The 22,018-nt window shown below is 36.4% G+C and overlaps 1 protein-coding gene across 5 annotated transcripts in view; it reads right to left on the bottom strand.

Annotated features, from left to right (window-relative positions):
- Positions 1 to 3,680: 3,680 nt before the first annotated feature.
- Positions 3,681 to 22,018, bottom strand: part of RAP1GDS1 (Rap1 GTPase-GDP dissociation stimulator 1) — a 166,410-nt gene continuing 148,072 nt past the window's right edge. For all 5 annotated transcript variants that reach the window (XM_049630899.1, XM_049630900.1, XM_049630902.1 and 2 more), the window contains 3 exons: positions 19,659 to 19,785; positions 9,422 to 9,550; positions 3,681 to 5,375 (listed from right to left, as the gene is read on the bottom strand). In XM_049630899.1, coding sequence (XP_049486856.1) covers positions 5,248 to 5,375; positions 9,422 to 9,550; positions 19,659 to 19,785 — 384 coding nt within the window. In that variant the 3' untranslated portion in view covers positions 3,681 to 5,247. The remainder of the gene's footprint in view (positions 5,376 to 9,421; positions 9,551 to 19,658; positions 19,786 to 22,018) is intronic.

Raw genomic sequence — 22,018 nt, 5'->3', positions numbered from 1 at the left:
CCTTGGAAGAGTCCTGTGAAATGTCCCAAAAGGAGAAGGAGTTTTTCATCTGAGTGCATGGACTCTGTGAGGTCAGGGATGAAGCCAGCTTCCCTATGGTCTTGGCTTCGTTTATATTGCAGTCCCTTAAAAGCCAACAGAGACACTATTTTGCTAGGCCTATTTTAAAGTAGATATGGTTATAAAATTTAAAGTGAGCATTCACAGAGAAATTTAGTAGGACTGTAATCTAAAGGGACAGCCAGAGTTTCTTTCCTTCAAAATTCCTCAGGATTCCTGGGAATCAATAAATAACAAGTAACTACTTAAATAGTAATGTCTCTCAATTATATGTGAAAATAGATTACATATATTTTTAAAAGATCTATTGTTATATTTAAAGTTCATATACTGGATGTATGTGTTAAGGATTTAACATTTTAAAATATTAATAGAAGTCTAGTAACTTTATTTCCTGAAAAAAAAAAACAAAACCTGAAACCTCAAATAGGTTTCAAAGTATGACAAGATTAGGCTTTATACTTCCCTGATGAAGATAAATTTAGCAAAATTTCTGAAAGCCTAATCCTGAAACAGAAAATTACATATGTGACCAATACCAACTAAAAACCATTCCACACACTGCTGAATGTGGTTTTAACTCTATTTGGCTAAACAGAGTAAAATAAAATCGCACACATGCCTACCAGCAAGACTACAAATCTCTGAGCCGTGGACAAGTTCCAAGAATGTGCCCTCAGGTCAGGGGTGAAGGTAAAAGCCTTTTTTTTTTTTTTTTTTGATTCAAGTCAATTTTCCCTTGAGCCCCCATTTCCATGCCTTAGCCACCTTGCTTGCTCTGTTTTTGATTCCTTGAAGACTGCATTGACAATGTTGGGGACCAGAGAAACCATTGAAGTTGCTTGTGAGCCCAGGACACTGCTCATAACATCACCCTGATCTTCCATTTTTCTCAGTAAGTAGGAGGCTCTACATCTCTCTTTGGATAAATGTGGTATTAGGCAGTGGGAAAGCCAGGGACTGAGAAAACAAAAATGTCAGGAGAACCACAGGCATCAGTACATACCTAAGTTTGGTCTAATTGTAATTGGTTCTAATATATAAATGAACTGTCGCCATATTAAGTTCCTATCTATCTAGTATTATAAACAGGTGTATACTGTCCATTTTTGAAATGTTAGATTAAAATGTCTGTGGCCGTAGCGAAAAAGTTTTGGTAAAAAGTTTTGGTTTGTTGGTTTTCTAGGAAGAAATAAAGTGAGAATAAGAAAATAATGATTTTTTAAAAGTCCACTAAGAAGGAAAGAATAAGGAATTAGTTAAATTTAAAAAGGAACATAAATTCCATGCAATGCTCCCTTTTTTCCTTCAAATACTGTAGCTGACCATTCATGCCATATAACCAACAGCTTACCCTTGAAACCTCCAACATAAAGAGACTCTGCCTGTGTAGTCAAGAAGCATAATGACCAATAGGCCATCACAGGTGGATTCTATCAGGATTCAGAGCATAGCTACCAAAAGCCTTCATGTAAAACACACAGTATTTATATTTAAGAAAAAGACATAAATGAACAGGTATATAAAAATATATACTGATAAACTGAGCAACATTGAAAATGGGAAGAGGGATTGAGAACTCATAGTACTGCAGTTTCATTTATATTGGCTTAATGATAATAAAAGGTAAGATTATTGAACTATTATTTCCACTGTAGAGACAGAGACATCTGAATGGGAAGGGGAAGTACTGTATTAGGGACCTACATCCAAGGCCTGCTCTGCAGACCTGGCTGTCATAGTTTTGTCGGGGCGGGGAAGGGGTTATGTATTTTGAACTGAGAATAACTCAGTGCTCCTCAAACTATTAACAGACAGTGTCTCCTATTTGGCTGTTCTTTGAATTCCTTTAGCTGGGATCCTGCAGGGGGAAAAGGGGATAGGCCATAGGGTATCACAGATATAGTTCTATCCAACCTTACCCTCAACCTCCGCAAATTACAGTTATTACAGAAACCCTGGGAAGGAGAGATTATTAAACTCATCATATTGATGAGAAAACAGGCCCAGAGGGTTTAAGTAACTCTGTGATGGTCACATAGCCAGTATGTAACAGAACCAGGATGTGACTTCAGATCACACAGTAAAGACCTTACTCTTTCCACTAATTACACTTAAAACAGTTTTCACATTTGTCAGACACCCCTATAAAACATCAACCTATGAAGCTACATGGCATTATGTATTGTATCTATATAAATTAAGAGAACACATCTGTAAAAAAAAAAAAAAAAAAAAAAAAACCTCAATTTTCCTGGTTACAGCTATGAAGATTCATCCCAAATATCACTGAGTGCTTTTTAAAAGATACTTGTATAATTCAAATATTATGGTTGCCTAGAGTTATGACTTTAAAGCTTACTGATTCTAGTTAACAGCTGAACACAAAGGGGGTAAAACTTACCTAACAGACATTTTCATCCCTCATATTCAGAATTAGATAATAAGCTTTCTAATGACACCAATGAGCATTTCTGTTTGAAATCTTCACATGCAGGGTTTCTCAGAACACTTCACACTAATGCTTATATTTAAGAGCTGCATTTTGTTCCAAGTCAAAATCATTTCACAACCAAAAAACTTTGTCTACATCTCCATGGTTATCAGATAATATGCACAAACCATGTTTTATCAAGTTGAAAACACTGAATTATGGACCAGCATTTAATTAGTTTTGCTTTGAGCACAATGAGGTTAGTCTTAGGGTGGGGGTAGGGGGTTAGCAAGATCCCAAGGAGGTAATGGGCTTCCTTCCCAGGAGGGAGAGAAGACATTTTAGCACATTTCACTCAGACATCATCTTCCTTCTAATTCCTGGCCTTTTTGCTTTTCAGCTATGCTCTAATCCTGACACAGCGATAATTAATGCTATGCCAGGCGGTTCCTCCCATTGTCTCCCTCAGAATGCATGTTTAATGGGTAGCAAACATTTAAATGTGGCCTCTAGAACTAAGATGAAGTAGCAGGATATATGGTATAGTATTGTCTGTGGACTCCCACCTCCTGCCCTGGCAGAGCAGCACGTCACCCAGTTTGGTGGACCTCTGTTATCATAAGGGCACAGCCTTCTGGTCTCGCTGTAGAAAGACGGGTGATTAGAAATGTACTTTGTTTTGCTGCAGATGGGAATTCCTAGTGTATCAATTGATTGCTAGTAGGTGGCCCAGATGATAGCTTCTCTTAAATCTGTAACTTTTGGATGCCTCTGACTTGAGGTTTTCTATATGATGCTTTTCAATAGGGATAGATCCTATAAAAGATATTCTTGGAAGCCAGACAAAAACACCTAAATCTCAATTTCTCTATGTAAATGGGAATTCATCAACAAATACTTAGCACCAACAATGAGCAATTACTGTTCTAGGAGCTGAAAATAGAAGTAAAATATACAAACAAACCAAATGATGCCATAATAGTTTGATATACTATTTATTTAGTTATTAATATGGATAGCCTATTCAACATTACAGATGTTTTTCAAAACCTATAATAAAATATAGTCCACTATCCAGCCCAGAAGAAGACAATAAACAAGATCATTCTTACAGTAAGTGTAGCATAAGCACTCACAATAATCGTTCCTTTTCTGGACATCAAAGGGAACAAAGTTTCTTTACCTCCACTGAGGTTTTAATTTTCTTGAATTATAACTGTTTCTGAGTCAAAAGTCCAACTTCAATCACTCCATAGATATGTGCAGCATCTCCCATTGGACAGGAAAGAGCTTCTGTCACCCCGGGCAGCCCATTCTACTGTCCTGCAGTCCTTCCATATTGGAGCCCATCATTGTACCTTTCAGCCAGTATTTGTCAAACTTGTGCATGGGGACAAGACAGGTATGTCACAAGGATCTTTTGATTTACAAAGATTGTGTTTCAAAGTTCTAAAAACCCATTTGGTGGTAGTAGTGGCAGTGAAGAATACACTATATTTCGCCAAGAGGGTCTTCTCATCTCTTGGGTCTTGGCGTTGTCACCTTTTCTGATAGCTTTAAGATCTATTGCAGTTCTCTGTGGCAAATGGAGGTGGGACACTCTAACAGCTACTTGGTATGAGGCCATCTGCAGAATGAACTGGACTGGCTACTATGGCTTTTATAACCTGCTTCCTTTCTTTAGTATAGACAAACTTCTTTCTTAATCTTTTATTCTATGTACTGCTACTTCTATTAATCATGTTTCCTATGTCCTGCTAGTTTTACTAGAAGGTTTAAAAGGATTATAACAGGGGAAATGTCTTACTTTCAAGCTGAATGATGAAAAACAGCCAAGAAAAACCAAAAAACCCCCCAAAAGAACTACCCTCCAATGAACTATACTCAATTTCCTTAGGTGAAAACAAATGCCAAGTGACTTTTAAAGACAAGTGTTGGACGACGCTGATTAATTGATAGAAGAAGTGCTGAGGTCAAACTATATCAGATTCTAAAATATAGAGAAAAAAAAAAGATGTACTTAGTGTAAAATAGATTCTTCAGCCCCTTAGTTTCATGCTGAAAACCACAAATGTTTTCAATATCAGGCTACTGATGATAGCCAATTAAATATGAAATTTAAAAACCTCAGGGAAGTCTTGCCAAGTTTGTGGCAATTTCAAGAGTCTACATAGTTAAGAAGAAGGAGAAACCATAGGGTAAAGAGTGAGAGCATTGGATTTTATTTAACTCTAGGTACCATGGTTTGACATTAGTAAGTAAGACTAATGAATGAGCAGCCATACAGTTTTTTGGTCACTGTGCTTCCCAAGCACCAAAAAATGGAGCTATTTTTACTATTCAATTCCATCTTTAATAAGCTAGACAGATCCTGCTGCATTCTTGTTTGTTTCTAATTTACCAGTACATTATTATGTAGTTTACCAAGTGTGAGGAGCAAGTCATTATGTAGTACCAAGTTTACATCATCATAGGACTACAACATGCACATTCTACTTAATGTAGCTCAAGCAACAGGAATACAAGAGAACAGTTATGGGGTGGAGACTTGTTTTTGACAAATTCATGTTCACACTAACTATGGGTTTAGAAATCTTATTGGGCAGGTACCTACAGCAGTTCTTCAATTGGTACGGGAACATTACACGCATGCACAAGTGATATGGAAGAAAATGAAGCAGAAGAGGCAGCTGGATGGGAGGACAAGGGAAATCAGAGGTGGGATGATGCTGTGTGTCAGGGAAGGGCAGTTCTCAGCTTTCCACAGTAAGTCTCTGCTCTGTGAGAGAGGCCTGTTGGGCAACACTTTTGTTCTCATGACTGCGAAGTTTGGATACAACATCTAGAAAGGCCAAATCCTGGACTTCCTTGTGTAGAGATTCTGGAAGACAAAAAAACAAGATAACAGAGATGCTTCTATTAAACTGTTCTAATCTTACTATACAGTCTATCCAATACATATACCCAAAATGTTTATTTAGATAATATTTTGAAAAAACTGTAGTAGCCTAGAAATGCTAAGACACTTTTAAAGACAAGTGGGCACAGCAGTAGCCTAAAAATGTCTTCTTTATAGATGTGTTATAAAAAAATCAAAGGAACTTTACTTGCCATATTTATACATAGATAAATGTCAAGTTCTATAGTCTAAGTTTGATTAGGGTAATGAGTTATAATGAAACACAGCTCATTGTATGATCTCAAGTTTCAGTTATATACCCCTTGACTCTATCATCAGTTCAAATATGAAGTCGATGACTTAAAAAAAATCTCAGATCTGTTTCAAATTAATTTTGTGGCAAATGAATAGGTTGTACTTCACATCCCTTCAACAAATTTCTGTGTCAACAGGCTTCCCTTTTTTATTCCTGATCATCCTCTTTCTGGCTTTCTTGCTCTATTTAACCTCAATTACAGGAAAATACAAGGCTCTTCTTAAGACTTTGAGACTGCAAATGAGAAGACTGAGGTCTAGTAAGTTTAATGTAATCAGCATTCCTTAAATTGATATATTTACATTAAAAAGACTTGAGGTCTTATTGTAAATAATGTTTTTAATAGAAATAGAAAAACACATCCTAAAATACAGATGGAATTTCAAAGGACTCTCAATATCTAAAACAATCTCAAAAAAGAACAAAGTTGGAGGTCTCACACTTTCTAATTTAAAACCTGTTATAAATCTATAATAATCAAATCAGTGTGGTGCTGTCTTTATATCATATAGATAGGTTGCCATATACACACCCACACCCCAACAGAATAAAGCAGAGATCCCAGAAATAAACCCTCATATATGTAGACAAAATATTTTTGACAAAGATGTCAAGACCATTCAATGATGAAAGGACAGTTTTTTCAACAAATGGTGCTGGTAAAATTGGAGAGCCACAAGCCCTTATATACAAAAGTTAAATTTAAGAACTAAAACTGTTAAGACTTAAAATAGAAAGGGAAATGACATTGGGCTTAGCAAGGATGACCTTGGATATGCATCAAAAAACACAGGCAACAAAAGGAAAAACAGATATACTGGACTTCATCAAAATTAGGAACTTCTGTGTACCAAAGTATACTACCAATAGAGTGAAAAGGCAACCCACAGAATGGAAGAAAACATTTGCAAATGATATATCCAATAAAAGATTAATATCCTAAACATACAAAGAACCTTTTCAACTCAACACAAAATGACCCTATTAAAAAATGGGCAAAGGACTTGAATAGACATGCCCCAAAGAAGAAAAACAAATGGGTAATGAACACATGAAAAGATCCCCAATGTCACTAATTGTTAAGGAAATGCAAATCAAAAGCACAATTTGATACCACCTCAGACTCCTCAGGATGGCTATTATAGAAAAAACAAAACAATAAATGGTAGAATGTAGAGAAATTGAAACCCATGTGCATTGCTTGTAGGAATGTAATATGGTGCAGCCCCTGTGGGTGATGGTTTCCCCCAAAATTAAACTTGGCATTACTGTATGATTTAGCAATTCCATTTCTGTGTATATACCCAAAATAACTAAAAGCAGGGCCTGAAAAAGATATTAGTGCACCAGCGTTTTCATAGTGGCATTATTTACAATAGCCCAAAGGTGTAAATAACCCAAATGTCCATTGATGGATGAATGAATAAACAAAATGTAATACATGTATACAATGGAAAATTATTCAGCCTTAAGAAGAATGAAATTCTGACACAGGTTACAACATGGGTGAGCTTGGAGACATTATGCTAAGTGAAATAAGCCAGACCAAAAAAAACAAAAACAAAACACTGCATGATTCCACTTATGTAAGGTACCTAGAGTAATAAAATTCTCAGAGACAGAAGACAGAATGGTAGATGCCAAAAGCTGGGGGATGGGTGATTGGTGACATATTTTAACGAGTACTGGGTTTTAGTTTGGGAAAAACAATGGTGGTGATGGTTGTATAACAGTGTGAATGTACTACTCTGCCAATACACTGTACATTTAAAAATGGTTATAATGGTAAACTTTATGTATATAATAATCTCAATAACAGAGTCTCTGCAAGGGAACAAGACATAAAGAACTACCAAATGGGAATTATAGGACCCAAAACTATAGTACTTGAAATAAAAACTTACTGGATAATTTTGAATCAGAGTGGAGTAGAATGGAGGGGATAAAAGAAATCAGTGAACTTTAACAACAACAGAAATTACCCAATTTGAACAAGAGAGATAAAAATCTGGGAAAAATTTAATGAAATACTCAGGGGCTTGTGGGATATAACTAAAGATCTCACGTTCCTGCCACTAGAGACCTGGAAGGAAAGGAGAAATAGGGTAGGAATGAAAAAGTACCTGAAGAAATATGGTTAAAAAAACTTTACAAGTTTAGCAAAAGACATAAGCCTACCATGAAGGTGAGAAAACTTGAAACAGAATAAACCCCAAAAAAATCCATGCCAAAACACATCATGGTCAAACTTGAATATTAAAGACCCCTCCCCCCCCCAAAAAAAAAACCCAACCCTTGAAATGACACCTTACCAACAAGGGAAAAAAATAACACGAAGGCTGAATTTTTCTTAAACTATGGAGGCCAGAAGAAAGTGGCACATTTTTCAAGTGTTGAGAGAAAAGAACTGTCAACCCAGAATTCTATACCCAGAGAAAATATTTTTCACAAAAAGGGGAAATGAAGACATTCTAAAATAACAGAAAACAAAGAAAATTTGTCACTAGTAGACCTAACCCAAAAGAATGGCTAAAGTAGTTTCTCTAAATAGAAGGAAAATGTTTTTTAAAAAAAGAAAAGGAACCTTGGAACATAAAGAAGGAAAACAACACATATAGCAAAGATGTAAATAAATAGAACAGACTTTCTTTCTCTTGAGTTTTCTGAATTATATTTGAAGGTTGAAAACAAAAGTTGTAACAATGTCTAAATGCTGTTGTAAATATATAAGAGGAATATCTTAGATAATTATAAATCAGAGAGGGTAATGAAACTAAATGTTCAAGCAATCAACAAGAAGCCATGAATGAGAAACAAACAGAAAATAAAAAAAATTAAACTGCAGACATAAGCCATAACATCAGTCATTACATAAATGTAAATGGACTAAATACACAATTAAAAGAGACTGACAGAGTAGATTAAAGCACATAACCTAACAATACACTGTACTTCAAATATAATGATAAAGCAGATGGAAACTAAAAGGGTGGGAAAAGATCCCATGAATGTTATTCAAAAGAAAGTAGAAGTAGCTATATTAATATCAGATAAAGTAGACTTCAAAGCCAAAAAATTACCAGAGATGGAGAGGAACATTACATAACGATAGAAATGTCAATCCACCAGGAAGACACAGTAATCCTAAAGGTGTGTGTATCTACCAAAAGAGCTAAATAATATGGGAAGCAAAAATTGACAGAATTAAAAGGAGAAATAGATAAATCCACCATTATTTTTGGAGATTTCAACACCCCTATCTCAACAACAGACAGAACAATTAGAATATCAAAATAATATAGCAAACTCAATTCCACTACCATCAACCAAAAGGATCTGACATTTTAAAGAACACTCCACCCAATAAACAGGATATACATTCTTTTCAGTGTCCATGGAACATATACCAAGATATGCCAATGATTTCTTGACCAAATCCCTTAGCTAATATCATGATACACAAAATCAGAACTTGTTCTTTATATGAAATATTTGAGTTGATGAAACAGGTATTATTTTTTTAACACTGATTTTTGACTATTTGCTATATGATACTTTCATTATAATCTTTTTGAAATATTTTCAAGTAATCCTATATCCTCCATAAACTAATTTCTAATGTTCTTAAAATCCAAAGCCACCATTTACGACTATTCTATATTTAATGTCAACCATATGTTGATAGATGTAAAATGATAGAAGAAATATTTACCAGATCCCATGAGAGCACAAATCAGGACCATGGAATTGTATTTGATTTCAGGAGCACTTCTCTCATCTGCTAGCAGTCTGTGTAAAATCTGTACAAGTTTAGCACTTTCTAGATCTTTCTCAGCAGTGCCTAGAATATGAAACAAAGTATCAGTTATGACCACTGTTTACGAGCCTGGTGCAATGTGGCTAAACATCGATTCCCTTTCTAGAAACTGACCACATAAAACCCTCCAAAAGGGACTGATTAAATTAAATAACAATGACTGAGAGATAGAATATTAAATTTAGACCTTATTTAAAAAATAGAGTTAAGAATTCAGATATTTCAGGAGTTTAAGCTTAAAATTTAGCTTTACAATATTCCTTTTGAGGCAATTAAAAATCTTTATTTTGGAAAATGTTAAACACATACAAAAGTAGAAAAGAATACATAGTGATACATTACTATTATGTCCAAACATGTTCATCTAGCTCTAGATTCATTCACCTACTTTCACTGATCCCAAATTATTTTGGAGAAAATCCTAAAAATGACATGGCTTCTTTCATATGTATTTAGGTATGTATCTTTAAGAAATGAAGTCTCTTAGTGCAACTCCTATCAAAATACCAGCAGATTTTCTGTAGAAAATCGCTAAGTTTATACTAAAATTTATATGGAAAGCCACAGGCCCTAGAATCTTGATAAAGAAGTAATAAAGTGGGGGGAATTTTCTACCTGATATTAAGGCTCACTATATATAGCACAGTTATCAAAGCAATGTGGTCTTGGTGGAGAGACAGAGAATTTAACAGAGAACCCCAGAAATAGATCCAGAGTGATTTTTGACAAAGGTACAATATCAATTCAGGGAAGGCAAGATAGCCTCTGCAAGAAACATTGACCTAAACCACACACCCTGTACAGATATTAACTCAAAATGGATTACAGACGTAAGTAGAAAATGTAAAACTATAAAACTTTTGGAATATATAAAAAATTTTCAACTCAATAGTTAAAAATTAGAAAATGAGCAAAGAGGGAGGTGTCATAATGGCAGAGGAGCATGGAAATTCTCTGCTTCTTTCATCCCTGAAATGCAGCTCAATCAGCACCAAACCATTTTGCACACCTAGAAAATTGAGCTGAGGACTAACACAACAATCTGCATAACTAGAGCCACAGAACTCAGCAGGTAAGCAGTGCAGAGAGGTGAACTGGGGGAGAGAGAAGTCATGGAGGGTAGGGAGCTGTTTTTGTTTGCAGAGACAGGGTGAAGACAGGGGGGAAAAGTACAGGAAAAGCACTCCCCCCAAAAGCCTCTAGAAAGAAAGAGAAAGAGTGGAAATACCCACAAAGAACTGAACAATAAAGGGAAAAAGGAGAGGGTTTCAATACCATTAAGACTCTATAAATAGGGGAGCACAGAGTTGGAACTCCACAGCTTGATACCTGGTGGGGCTCTGGTGGGAAGGATGAATCCCTAGGAGCAGACAGTGAGGTCTGAAGGGTCCTTGGGCCACACGGGGAGAAGCAGTTCCCCTGCCAGGAGGACATTTGGTAGAGGCCGTGAAACCTCCCCACAGGCAAAAGTCCCAGTGGACCCTAGATTATAGACAAGTTTGCTGGTGTTGGAAAAAGGATGCTAGGGTGCAGTGAAGCCTGGAGCCAGATATGTGTTATGATTTCCCTTAGTCCCTGGATCGCTGCTGTTACACCATCATGCAAAATTTTTCTGGGGTGGGCTGGCACCCGGACACAGTCTCTGAAGTGGTGTGCTTGTGGGAGCATTTCTGGCCTGCCAGCCGGCACCCAGCCATTGCTTGGTGACACCCTCCCCTAGAGGGTCAGAGTGGGTTCAAGCCGCAGGGCCATTAGAAGTGAGGGGTTTGGAAACACAGAAACATCTGAGATAAAATTTGGGAGGGAGGTGCTGCTTGGCAGGCTAATGGCTTGGTGGTGGACAGTGAAGAAGCGGAAGTGGATGGAAGCTGGAGACAAAGGAGGGATGCTTGATAGCCAGTTGGAAAGAGCACAGCTCTGATGCTAGAACCTGGCAAGCTGGGTGATTCCCCTGCACAAGTGTATACACGCATATGCACACCACACCAATCCACCCCAGTAAGCTAAGCAGCGCCACCTAGTGGAGAATGGAGCCGTTACACCAAGCCCCATCCAATTGTGCCAACCAAGCCCTAGAGGACGACCACAAATTTCTCCCCCTACTTAGTGTATGGACTATAAAATGCTTCACAGTTTGACTTCTAGGGGAAACTAGATGTAATTTCATTCTGTTGACTGGTCCATCTATTCATATTTTGTCTCTTCTTATTCATGGATAGAGAAAGAGAAAAAAATTATTTTTATTTTGTTTTATAAAAAAGATTTTTAAAAATTTTTGACGATATTTTTATTATTTTTTGTAGTCTACTTCATTCTGTCCTATGTTATTGTATACATTTTTAAATGTTTTCTTTTTTTCCTTTTCTTTAGTTTCCCTTCTCTATTTTACCAAGCTACTTTCAACAAACCACACCAAAATACATCTAGGACCTAGCTTCCTTTACTTGATTTGTGTGTATGTTTTTATTCTTTTTCTTCCTCCAAAATGATGAAACAAAGGAATTCATCCCAAAAGAAAGAACACGAAGAAATGACAGCCAGGGACTTAACACAGATACAAGCAAGATGTCTGAACCAGAATTTAGAATCAGGAATACTAGCTGGGGTTGAAAAAAGCATAGAATTGTTTCCTGCGGAGATAAAAGAAGTAAAATCTAGTCAGGACGAGACTAAAAATGCAGTAACTGAGATGCAATCTCGAATGGATGTCACAGTGGCAAGAATGGATGTAGCAGAGCAGCAAGCTAGCAATATAGAAGACAAACTTATGGAGAATAATGAAGCAGAAAAAAGAGGGAAATAAGGCAAAAAAGCACACTATAAGAATTAGAGAACTCAGTGATGGATTAAAAAGGAATAACATCCGAATCATAGGGGCCCTAGAAACTGAAGAGAGATAAAAATGCGTAGAAGGTTTATGTGAGCAAATCATAGCAGAAAACGTTCCTAACCTGGGGGAAAAAAAGACATCAAAATCTAGGAAGCACAGAGAACTCCCATTAGATTCAACAAAAACCAACCATCTACAAGGCAATCAGAGTCAAATTTATAAAATACACAGACAAGAAAAGAATGATGAAAGCAGCAAGGGGAAAAAACTCCTTAACCCTATATGGGGCAGACAGCTCAGGTTTGCAACAGACCTATCAACAGAAACTTGGCAGGTCATAAAGGAATGGCAGGATATATTCAACATGCTGAATCAGAAAATTATGCAGCCAAGAATTCTTTATCCAGCAAGACTGTCATTCAGAATAGAAGGAGAGAGAGTTTCCCAGACAAACAAAAACTAAAGGAGTTTGTGGCCACTAAACCAGCCCTGCAAGAAATTTTAAGAGGGACTCTCTGAGGGGAGAAAAGATAAAATAAAACAAAAACGACCAAAAGCAACAAAGACTAGAAAGGACCAGAGAATACCACCAGAAACTCCAACTCTAGAGGCAATACAATGGTAATACGTTCATATCTTTCAGTACTCACCCTAAATGTAAAAGGACTAAACACTCCAATAAAAAGAGATAGGGTAATAGAATGGATAAGAAAATAAGATCCATCTATATGCTGTTTATGAGAGACCCATTTTATTTTATTTTATTTATTTATTTATTTATTTATTTTTTTTTATTTTTTAATATATGAAATTTACTGTCAAATTGGTTTCCATACAACACCCAGTGGAGAGACCCATTTTAGACATAAGAACACCTTCAGATAGAAAGTAAGGGGATGGAGAACCATCTATCATGCTAACAGTCATCAAAAGAAAGCTGGAGTACCCATACTTATATCAGACAAATTAGGTTTTAAAATAGAGTGTAACTAGAGATGAAGAAGGGCATTATATCATAATTAAGGGATCTACTCACCACGAAGATCTAACAATTGTAAACATTTATGCCCCAACATAAATAAATGGCACCAAAATATATAAATCAACTAATCGGAAACATAAAGAAACTCACTGAAATAATACCATAATAGTAGAGGACTACAATACTTCACTTACAACAACGGACAGATCATCTAAGCAGAAAATCAATAAGGAAACAATGACACACTGGACCGGACTTATCCTGAAGCAGCAGAATACACATTCTTCTCTAGAGCACATGGAACATTCTCCAGAATAGATCACATACAGGGACACAAATCAGCCCTCAACAAGTACAAAAAGATCCAGATGATACCATGCATATTTTCAGACCGGAACACTGTGAAACTAGAAATCAATCACAAGAAAAATTTTGGAAAGACCATGAATACTTGGAAACTGAAGAACATCCTACTAAAGAATGAATGAGTTAGCCAAAAAGCTAAAGAGGAAACTAAAAAGTACATGGAAGCCAATGAAAATGATAACACCACAGCCCCAAACTGCAAAGGCAGTCATAAGAGGGAAGTATATGGTAATCCAGGCCTTCCTAAAGAAGGAAGAAAGGTCTCAGATACACAACTTAACCTTGCACCTTGAAGAGCTGGAGAAAGAACAGCAAATAAAACCCCAAGCCAGCAGAAGATGGGAAATAATAAAGATTAGAGCACAAATCAATGGTATCAAAATAAAAAAAAAAAAATAGTAGGACAGATCAATGAAACCAAGAGCTGGTTCTTTGAAAGAATTAACAAAATTGATAACCCCCTAGCCAGTATGATCAAAAAGAAAAAGGAAAGAACCCAAATAAATAAAATCAAGAATGAAAGAGGGAAGATCACAACCAGCACTGCAGAAATACGAGTAATAGTAAGAGAGTATTATGAGAAATTATATGCCAATAAATTGGGCAATCTGGAAGAAATGGACAAATTCCTAGAAACATACAAACTACCAAAACTGAAAAAGGAAGAAATAGAAAATATGAACAGACCCATATCCACTACAGAAATTGAATTAGTAATCAAAAACCTCCCAAAAAACAAGAGTCCAGGGCCAGATGGCTATCCAGGGGAATTTTACTGAACACATAAAGAGGTGTTAACACCTATTCTTTTGAAGCTGTTCCAAAAAAACAGAAATAGCAGGAAAACTTCCAAACTCATTCTATGAGGCCAGCATTACTTTGATTCTAAAACCAAGTAAAGACCACTCTAGAAAAGAACTACAGATCAATTTCCTTGATGAACATGAATGCAACAATTCTCAACAAGATACTAGCCAATCAGATCCAACAATACATTAAAGGAATCACTCACCATGATCAAGTGGGATTTATACCTGGGATACAGGGCTGGTTCAATATCCACAAATCACTCAACATCATACATCACATTAATAAAATAAAGGACAAGAACCACCTGATTCTCTCAATAGATTCAGAGAAAGCATTTGACAAAATACAGCATTCTTTCTTGAGAAAAGCCCTCAAGAAAGTAGGGACAGAAGGATCATACCTCAAGACTACATAAGCCATATATAAAAGACCACTGCTAGTATCATCCTCAATGGCAAAAAATTGAGCATTTCCCCCTAAGATTAGGAAGAAGGCAGGGATGTCCACGCTCACCACTGTTATTTAACATAGGAATCAGACAACACAAAGGAATAAAAGGCATCCAAATGAACAAGGAGGAAGTCAAACTTTCACTCTTTGTAGACGAAATGATACTCTATATGGAAAACCCAAAAGATTCCACCAAAAACTGCTAGGACTGATCTACGAATCCAGCAAAGTCACAAGATATAAAATCAATGCACAGAAATTGGTTGCTTTACTATACACCAATAATGAAGCAACAGAAAGAGAAATCAAGGAAACGATCCCATTTACAACTGCACCAAAACCCATAAAATACCTAGGAATGAACCTAAGAGGGGAACAATCTATACACTGAAAACTAGAGAAAGCTTATGAAAGAAATTGAAGATGACACACAAAAAAATGGAAAAACAAATATTACTTTTGCTCACGCTCACGGATTGGAAGAACAAATATTGTTTACATGTTGATACTACCCCAAAGCAATCTACATATTCAAGGCAATCCCTATCAAAATAACATCAGCATTCTTTACAGAGCTAGAACAAACAATCCTAAAACTTGTATGGAACCAGAAAAGACCCGAATTGCCAAAGCAATCCTGAAAAAGCAAACCAGAGCTGGAGGCATCACAATCCTGGACATCAAGATATATTACAAAGCTATAATCATCAAGACAGTATGGTATTGGCGCAAAAACAGACATTTAGATCAATGGAAGAGAACAGAGAGCCCAGAAATGGACCCACAAACATATGGCCAACTAATCTTTGACAAAGCAGGAAAGAATATCCAATGGAATAAAGACAGTCTCTTCAGCAAGTGGTGCTGGGAAAACTGGACAGCAACATGCAGAAGTATGAACCTGGACCACTTTCTTACACCATACACAAAAATAAACTCAAAATGGATGAAAGACCTAAATGTAAGACAGGAAACCATCAAAATCCTAGAGGAGAAAGGAGACAGCAACCTCTTTGACCTCAGCCAAACTTCTTACTCAACATGTCTCCAAAGGCAAGGGAAACAAAAGCAAAAATGAACTATTAGGACCTCATCAAGACAAAAAGCATCAGCACAGTGAAGGAAACAATCAGCAAAACTAAAAACCAACCACAAATGGGAGAAGGTATTTGTAAATGACTTATCAGATAAAGGGTTAGTATCCAAAATCTATAAAGAACTTATCAAACTCAATACCAAAAAACAAATGATTCAGTGAAGAAATGGGCAAAAGACATGAATAGACACTTTTCCAAAGAAGACATCCAGATGGCCAACTGACACATGAAAAAATGCTCAACATCACTCATCACCAGGGAAAATACAAATCAAAATCACAATGAGATACCACCTTACACCTGTCAGAATGGCTAACATTAACAACTTGGGCAACAACAGATGTTGGTGAGGATGCAGAGAAAGAGGATCTCTTTTGCATGTGGGAATACAAACTGGTGCAGCTGCTCTGGAAAACAATATGGAGGTTCCTCAAAAAATTAAAAATAGAACTACCCTACGACCCAGCAATTGTACTAGTAGGTATTTATCCAAAGGATATAGGTGTGCTGTTTTGAAAGAACACATGCACCCCAATGTTTATAGCAGCACTATTGACAATAGTCAAAGTATGGAAAGAGCCCAAATGACCACCGAAAGATGAATGGATAAACAAGATGTGGTATATGTATACACAATGGAGTATTACATGGCAATCAAAAAGAATGAAATCTTGCCATTTGCAACAATGTGGATGGAACTAGAGGGTATTATGCTAAGCGAAATAAGTCAGAGTAAGACAAATATCATATAACTTCACTCATATGAGGAATTTAAGATACAAAACAGATGAACATGGGGAAGGGAAGCAAAAATAATATAAAAACAGGGAGGGGGACAAAACATAAGAGACTCTTAAATATAGAGAACAAAATGAGGGGTTGTGGGTGGGGTGATGGCTAAATGGGCAAGGGTCATTGAGGAAGACACTTGTTGGCATGAACACTAGGTGTTACACACAGGGGATGAATCACTGGATTCTATTCCTGAAATCATTATTGCACTATATGCTAATTAAATTGGATGTAAATTAAAAAATAAATTTTAAAAAAATGAGCAAAAAATATCCATAGGTATTTCACCAAAGAATGTATACAGATGGCAAATAATGAACATCTTTTCATATGCTTTACCATCAGAAAAATGGAAATTAAAACCATAATGAGATACTTTAACTACAGCTATCAGAGTGGTTAAAATAAAAAAGTGTCAACACCAAATATCTGGTGAGGATGTGGAGAGGACTAGATCACCTATATAGTGCTGGCAGGAATGTAGATGGTACAGTCATTCTGGAAAATAGTTTGACAGTTTCATAAAAAATTAAACCTGTAATTACCATATAACCTAGCAATTGCACTCCTAGACATATATACAAAGAAATGGATACAATGCTCACAAAAAAATTTACACATGAATATTTATAGTAGTTATTTATTTTTAAAAGCCCCAAACTGGAATCAGCCCAGATGTTTTTTGACAGGAATGGTTAAACAAATACTGGTATGTACCTACCATCGAACACTATTCAGCAATAAAAAAAATTATTGAGACTCAAACAAATTGGATGACTCTTTAGGAAATTATGGGAGACAATCCCAAATGGTCACATACTACATGATTCTATATATATAACATTTTAGAAATGAAGGGAAGATTAGTGGTTTCTAGGGATTAGAAGCAAGGTGAGGGGTAAGAGTAGGAGGTAGGTGAGTGTGGTTATAAGTGGAGGGATCCTTGTGGCATTAAGCCATTCAGTAGCTTGACTGTGGTGGTCGATACACAACCCTACACATCATAAAACTGTATAGAACTTAACAAGCGCACACAAACGACTGGGGAAATCTGTGTAGGACTGGTAAATTACATGAATAGTTAAAATATTGTTTATAGTTTTGCAAAATGTTACCATTGGGAGAAACTGGGCAAAGTATACAAGGGATCTCTGTAGTATTTTTTTTAGTTTTACAAAACTGCATGTGAATTTATAATTAAATAAAAAGAAAAAAAAAGACTCTTAAAGGTTGCTTTAATACTATTATCATACAAAAGATTTGCAATTCCTTAATCATATCAAACACTTGTAAGGAAACAAGGCTAGAAAAATATGGTTTTCAAAGTGGGTTGTGTATTAAAAACTATTATCTTAAGCCCAAGGAGTCTAGAAAACATTAGGTAACAATAAAAAAAGTATGTACTGCCTTTTACATAATTCTACGGTAAGGGGACCAGATTCAGGCAAATGCTCTGCTATCAGGAAGTGATGCAATTACAGCTTGTTTGGAAGATACTGGCACAAAACCAGATTCATCCCAGGCTGGGTGGTCAAGCCTATTCTGAAATTGCCCCATCACTTTAAACCATTTAAAATCATGCCATGAACCCAGTTTGGTATTCAATGTCCTCAATGATTCCCACCTTCATTCATCATAGCTCCTCCAATCTAACCCTCCAAGATGGTTGGACTTCTAGGCTGATTCCACCCAAACCCTGTGTTAAGTCATGACTAATCCAGGACTCAAAATGACCTCCAAAGCATCTCTAACTATAGGCCAAGTCACTGAGAATAAGCATATGTTTTCTTGAAGTGTTTTATCTTTAAAATTAAGAAAAATTTTACATCCTATTTATACCTGTGATTTTTTAAAAACTTTTAAAATTCAAAACCCTTTTAGATGGAAAAATCCAAATCTCTCACATCTAAACTCTGAGTAAATGTGACACTAGAGGAAGATATATGATGTTTATGTTTTGGCCTCTCCCTTAGGATAGGGGTTGGTGGGTCCACTTGCTCTTGTGTAGAATTATGGATATAAGTCATCACTGGGAATTAAGAGGTGATCAGTTAACAGTGTTTATCTAAATGGCTTTGACAGGACAAACCTACTAAGTCTATAGTCCTCCTTTGTGGAAGGCAGCCTCAGGCCTTAACCACAGGCATGTGACTGATTGTCCCCAGCTAACTATATCAGAGATTGGTTCCTGGGACAAAGGTTACTATCCATAAGCTAGATGCCTATGAACTAGCTTCTCAAGAAGAATTCTGACCAAGAGGGATGCTGTATACTAGACAGAAATTAACTAATTTAAACTCTGCTTTTACAGTATTCTGAATGTAAAACACACAGAAGACTGACCCAGAAGGTGAAAATTTAGAATGAGGGCAATACTGTAAAGCAATAGAAACCATGGTGATAGAAGGAGATAAGAGAATCAGTAGTAGAGATGGAAGAGAAGGTCTGGGTCACTGGAAGAGTAGCAGACTCTAAACCCGCTGTTGTATTCTAAATAATGTTTCATTTCTCTGGGAGGCCTGCTGAAAATGTTTTCTGTATTCACTAAGTGCCTATAACTTGAAGTAACATTTAAGAGTCAAACTCTAAAAAAGAGTCAATGATTGGCCTAAAAATGTTACCGAAAGCAAAAGCTGTCGTGGCAATCTACAGAACATGATCTCCTATATTCTTAGCTCTAGGTTGCAGACACACACTAGCAAAAGGCTTCTAGTCAAGGTTTTGTCTGACTTCTATTCCACTCCTGTGCTTCATTTCATCCAAGATAAAAATAGGAGAAAATAAGTTTGACACTGGGGTACTTACCCAATTCTAAAGCTGCTATTAATGCCAAAGCAACAAGGGCTTCATTCTGCATTATTACATGTTCACTAGTTGCCATGGTAACTAGATGCTTGATGCCACCACTCTGTACAATGGTTTTAATTACATCCTACAATAAATAAATATCAAAGAATTATAAACTTTACTTTTAAACAGAAAGAAACTGCACTATAGTCAGTCAATTCATTGTTAAATTGAGTGGTTTCCTGACAGTGTCCTGTATGAATCATTACATTTAACCATATTTTTTTTCTTCACAGAAGAAAAGGAAAAAGCTTTTAGCTTTAAATAAATTCATCAAAAGATGACAACTTAAATTACCCAGGTGGAAAAGACCATTGCAGTTCATAGCGAGGAATAGGGAGTCCCAGAAGCTACCAAAGAAATAAAAGTGTGATTGCCCCAAATGTTGCCTTACCACAGGATTAACAAAAGAGAGTAAGACTTGGAATAACAACAACAAAAAAAGTCCTTCCTTTTAAATATTTATTAAAGCACCAGGCAGTTGTTCCCCAGGTGATCCAGGTAAAGTCTCTTGTTTTTTTAAGCTTTTATGTCTTTGTTGGATCTGACAAAACTGGATTACATGCAAAGGGACTTGAGGAGAACTTACATCAAAATTCTGTCTCCCTCGGGCACCTGGGTGGCTCAGTTGGTTGAACGTCCAACGTTGGCTCAGGTCATGATCTCAAGGTTCGTGGATTCAGGCCCTGCATCAGGTTCTATGCTGACAGCTCAGGGCCTGGAGCCTGCTTTGGATTCTGTGTCTCCCTCCCTCTGCTCCTCCCCCCTTCGTGCTCATGTGCATGCGCTCTCTCAAAAATAAACATTAAAAAAAAAAAATTGTTTCCCTCATTTCTCATGGTACCTATAGCTCTGTCTTCTCCAATGGCAAAGGAGACAGTGTGCTCCAGATTGAAAAAAGCCCAGTGCCAACATTGACCAAGGAAATTACAGAACCTCTCTGCATCTTGGTGACTTTTTCTATAATGCTGGAATAATGTGTTATCATATGTTTGTGTGATAATTACACGGTTATTACATAAAAAGAACATATAAGAATATATGGCAAAAGTTAGATTTTTAAAAATGGTCACGTTTATTTATTTTTTTGTTTTCATCTCAAAGTTTTGTTGCCTGAAAACTCTTGGCTTAAATATGATTTAGTGCAAAGTCTCAATTAGAGAATTTTTAAAAGTAATTTTCTTGGTTCTTACTACTTTCAGTCATTTGAAGTGCCAGATATTAAATACCCCATCTGCATTACCTTCAAGAGTATAAAACTACTGTAATTAGAAATATTTTTAAAATTAATCTGCTAAAATATTTGAAAAAGGGTTATTTTTATTTTTTTACTGTTTATTTTTGAGAGAGAGTGTGTGAGTAGGCAAGGGGCAGAGAGAGAGGAAGACACAGAATCTGAAACAGGCTCCAGGCTCTGAGCTGTCAGCACAGAGCCTGATGTGGGGCTCGAACTCACAAACCGTGAGATCATGGCCTGAGCCAAAGTCAGACGCTTAACCGACTGAGCCACCCAGGCACCCTGAAAAAGGTTTTTTTTTTTTTTTTTAATGGTTCCACCTTATATAAATTCTTAAGAAAACTATCTGTAATGTCTTTGCTTTGAGCCCAAACAACATTTAGAGATCAAACAATCTAAACTGATGGGGTCCTAGTACTGAGATTTTATGGTAGTTGTGTTCTAGCATCCAACAAGCTTTTTCTCATCAACCTCTTTTAGTAAGTGAAAATGATCTTTTAAAATCTCTTCTAATGAAAAGAAAGCCTCTCAACACACTGCTTACTGGGTGGGCACTTTATTGAAACAGATATAAAATTCTTAAAATTAGTGAAGCATTTTATAAAAATCACAAAGGAATTTATTGAGTAAAGAAGACCACAAGAGATTCATAGACACACATGCAGTCACCTAATGAAGGTTCCTGGCCTATTATTTCATCCTTTATTTTGTGATTCACCCTGGGAAGTCTACTGTAGTAGAAGGAGCAGGTCATGAATGAAGAAGGAAACTGTATATCAGAAGCAAATAGCTCCCCCATAAGTTCAAGCATAGGTCCTTTTCCATCTCAGTTTTTTGAACAGATATTGAAGTTTTTTTTTTTATTTTATTTTTTTTATTTTTTTTTATTTTTTTTTTTAATTTTTTTTCAACGTTTTTTATTTATTTTGGGGACAGAGAGAGACAGAGCATGAACGGGGGAGGGGCAGAGAGAGAGGGAGACACAGAATCGGAAACAGGCTCCAGGCTCCGAGCCATCAGCCCAGAGCCTGACGCGGGGCTCGAACTCACGGACCGCGAGATCGTGACCTGGCTGAAGTCG

The sequence above is a fragment of the Panthera uncia genome, chromosome B1 (genome assembly GCF_023721935.1).
Source record: "Panthera uncia isolate 11264 chromosome B1, Puncia_PCG_1.0, whole genome shotgun sequence".
Lineage (NCBI taxonomy): Eukaryota > Metazoa > Chordata > Mammalia > Carnivora > Felidae > Panthera > Panthera uncia.
This window is presented reverse-complemented; position numbering and strand designations above follow the sequence as displayed.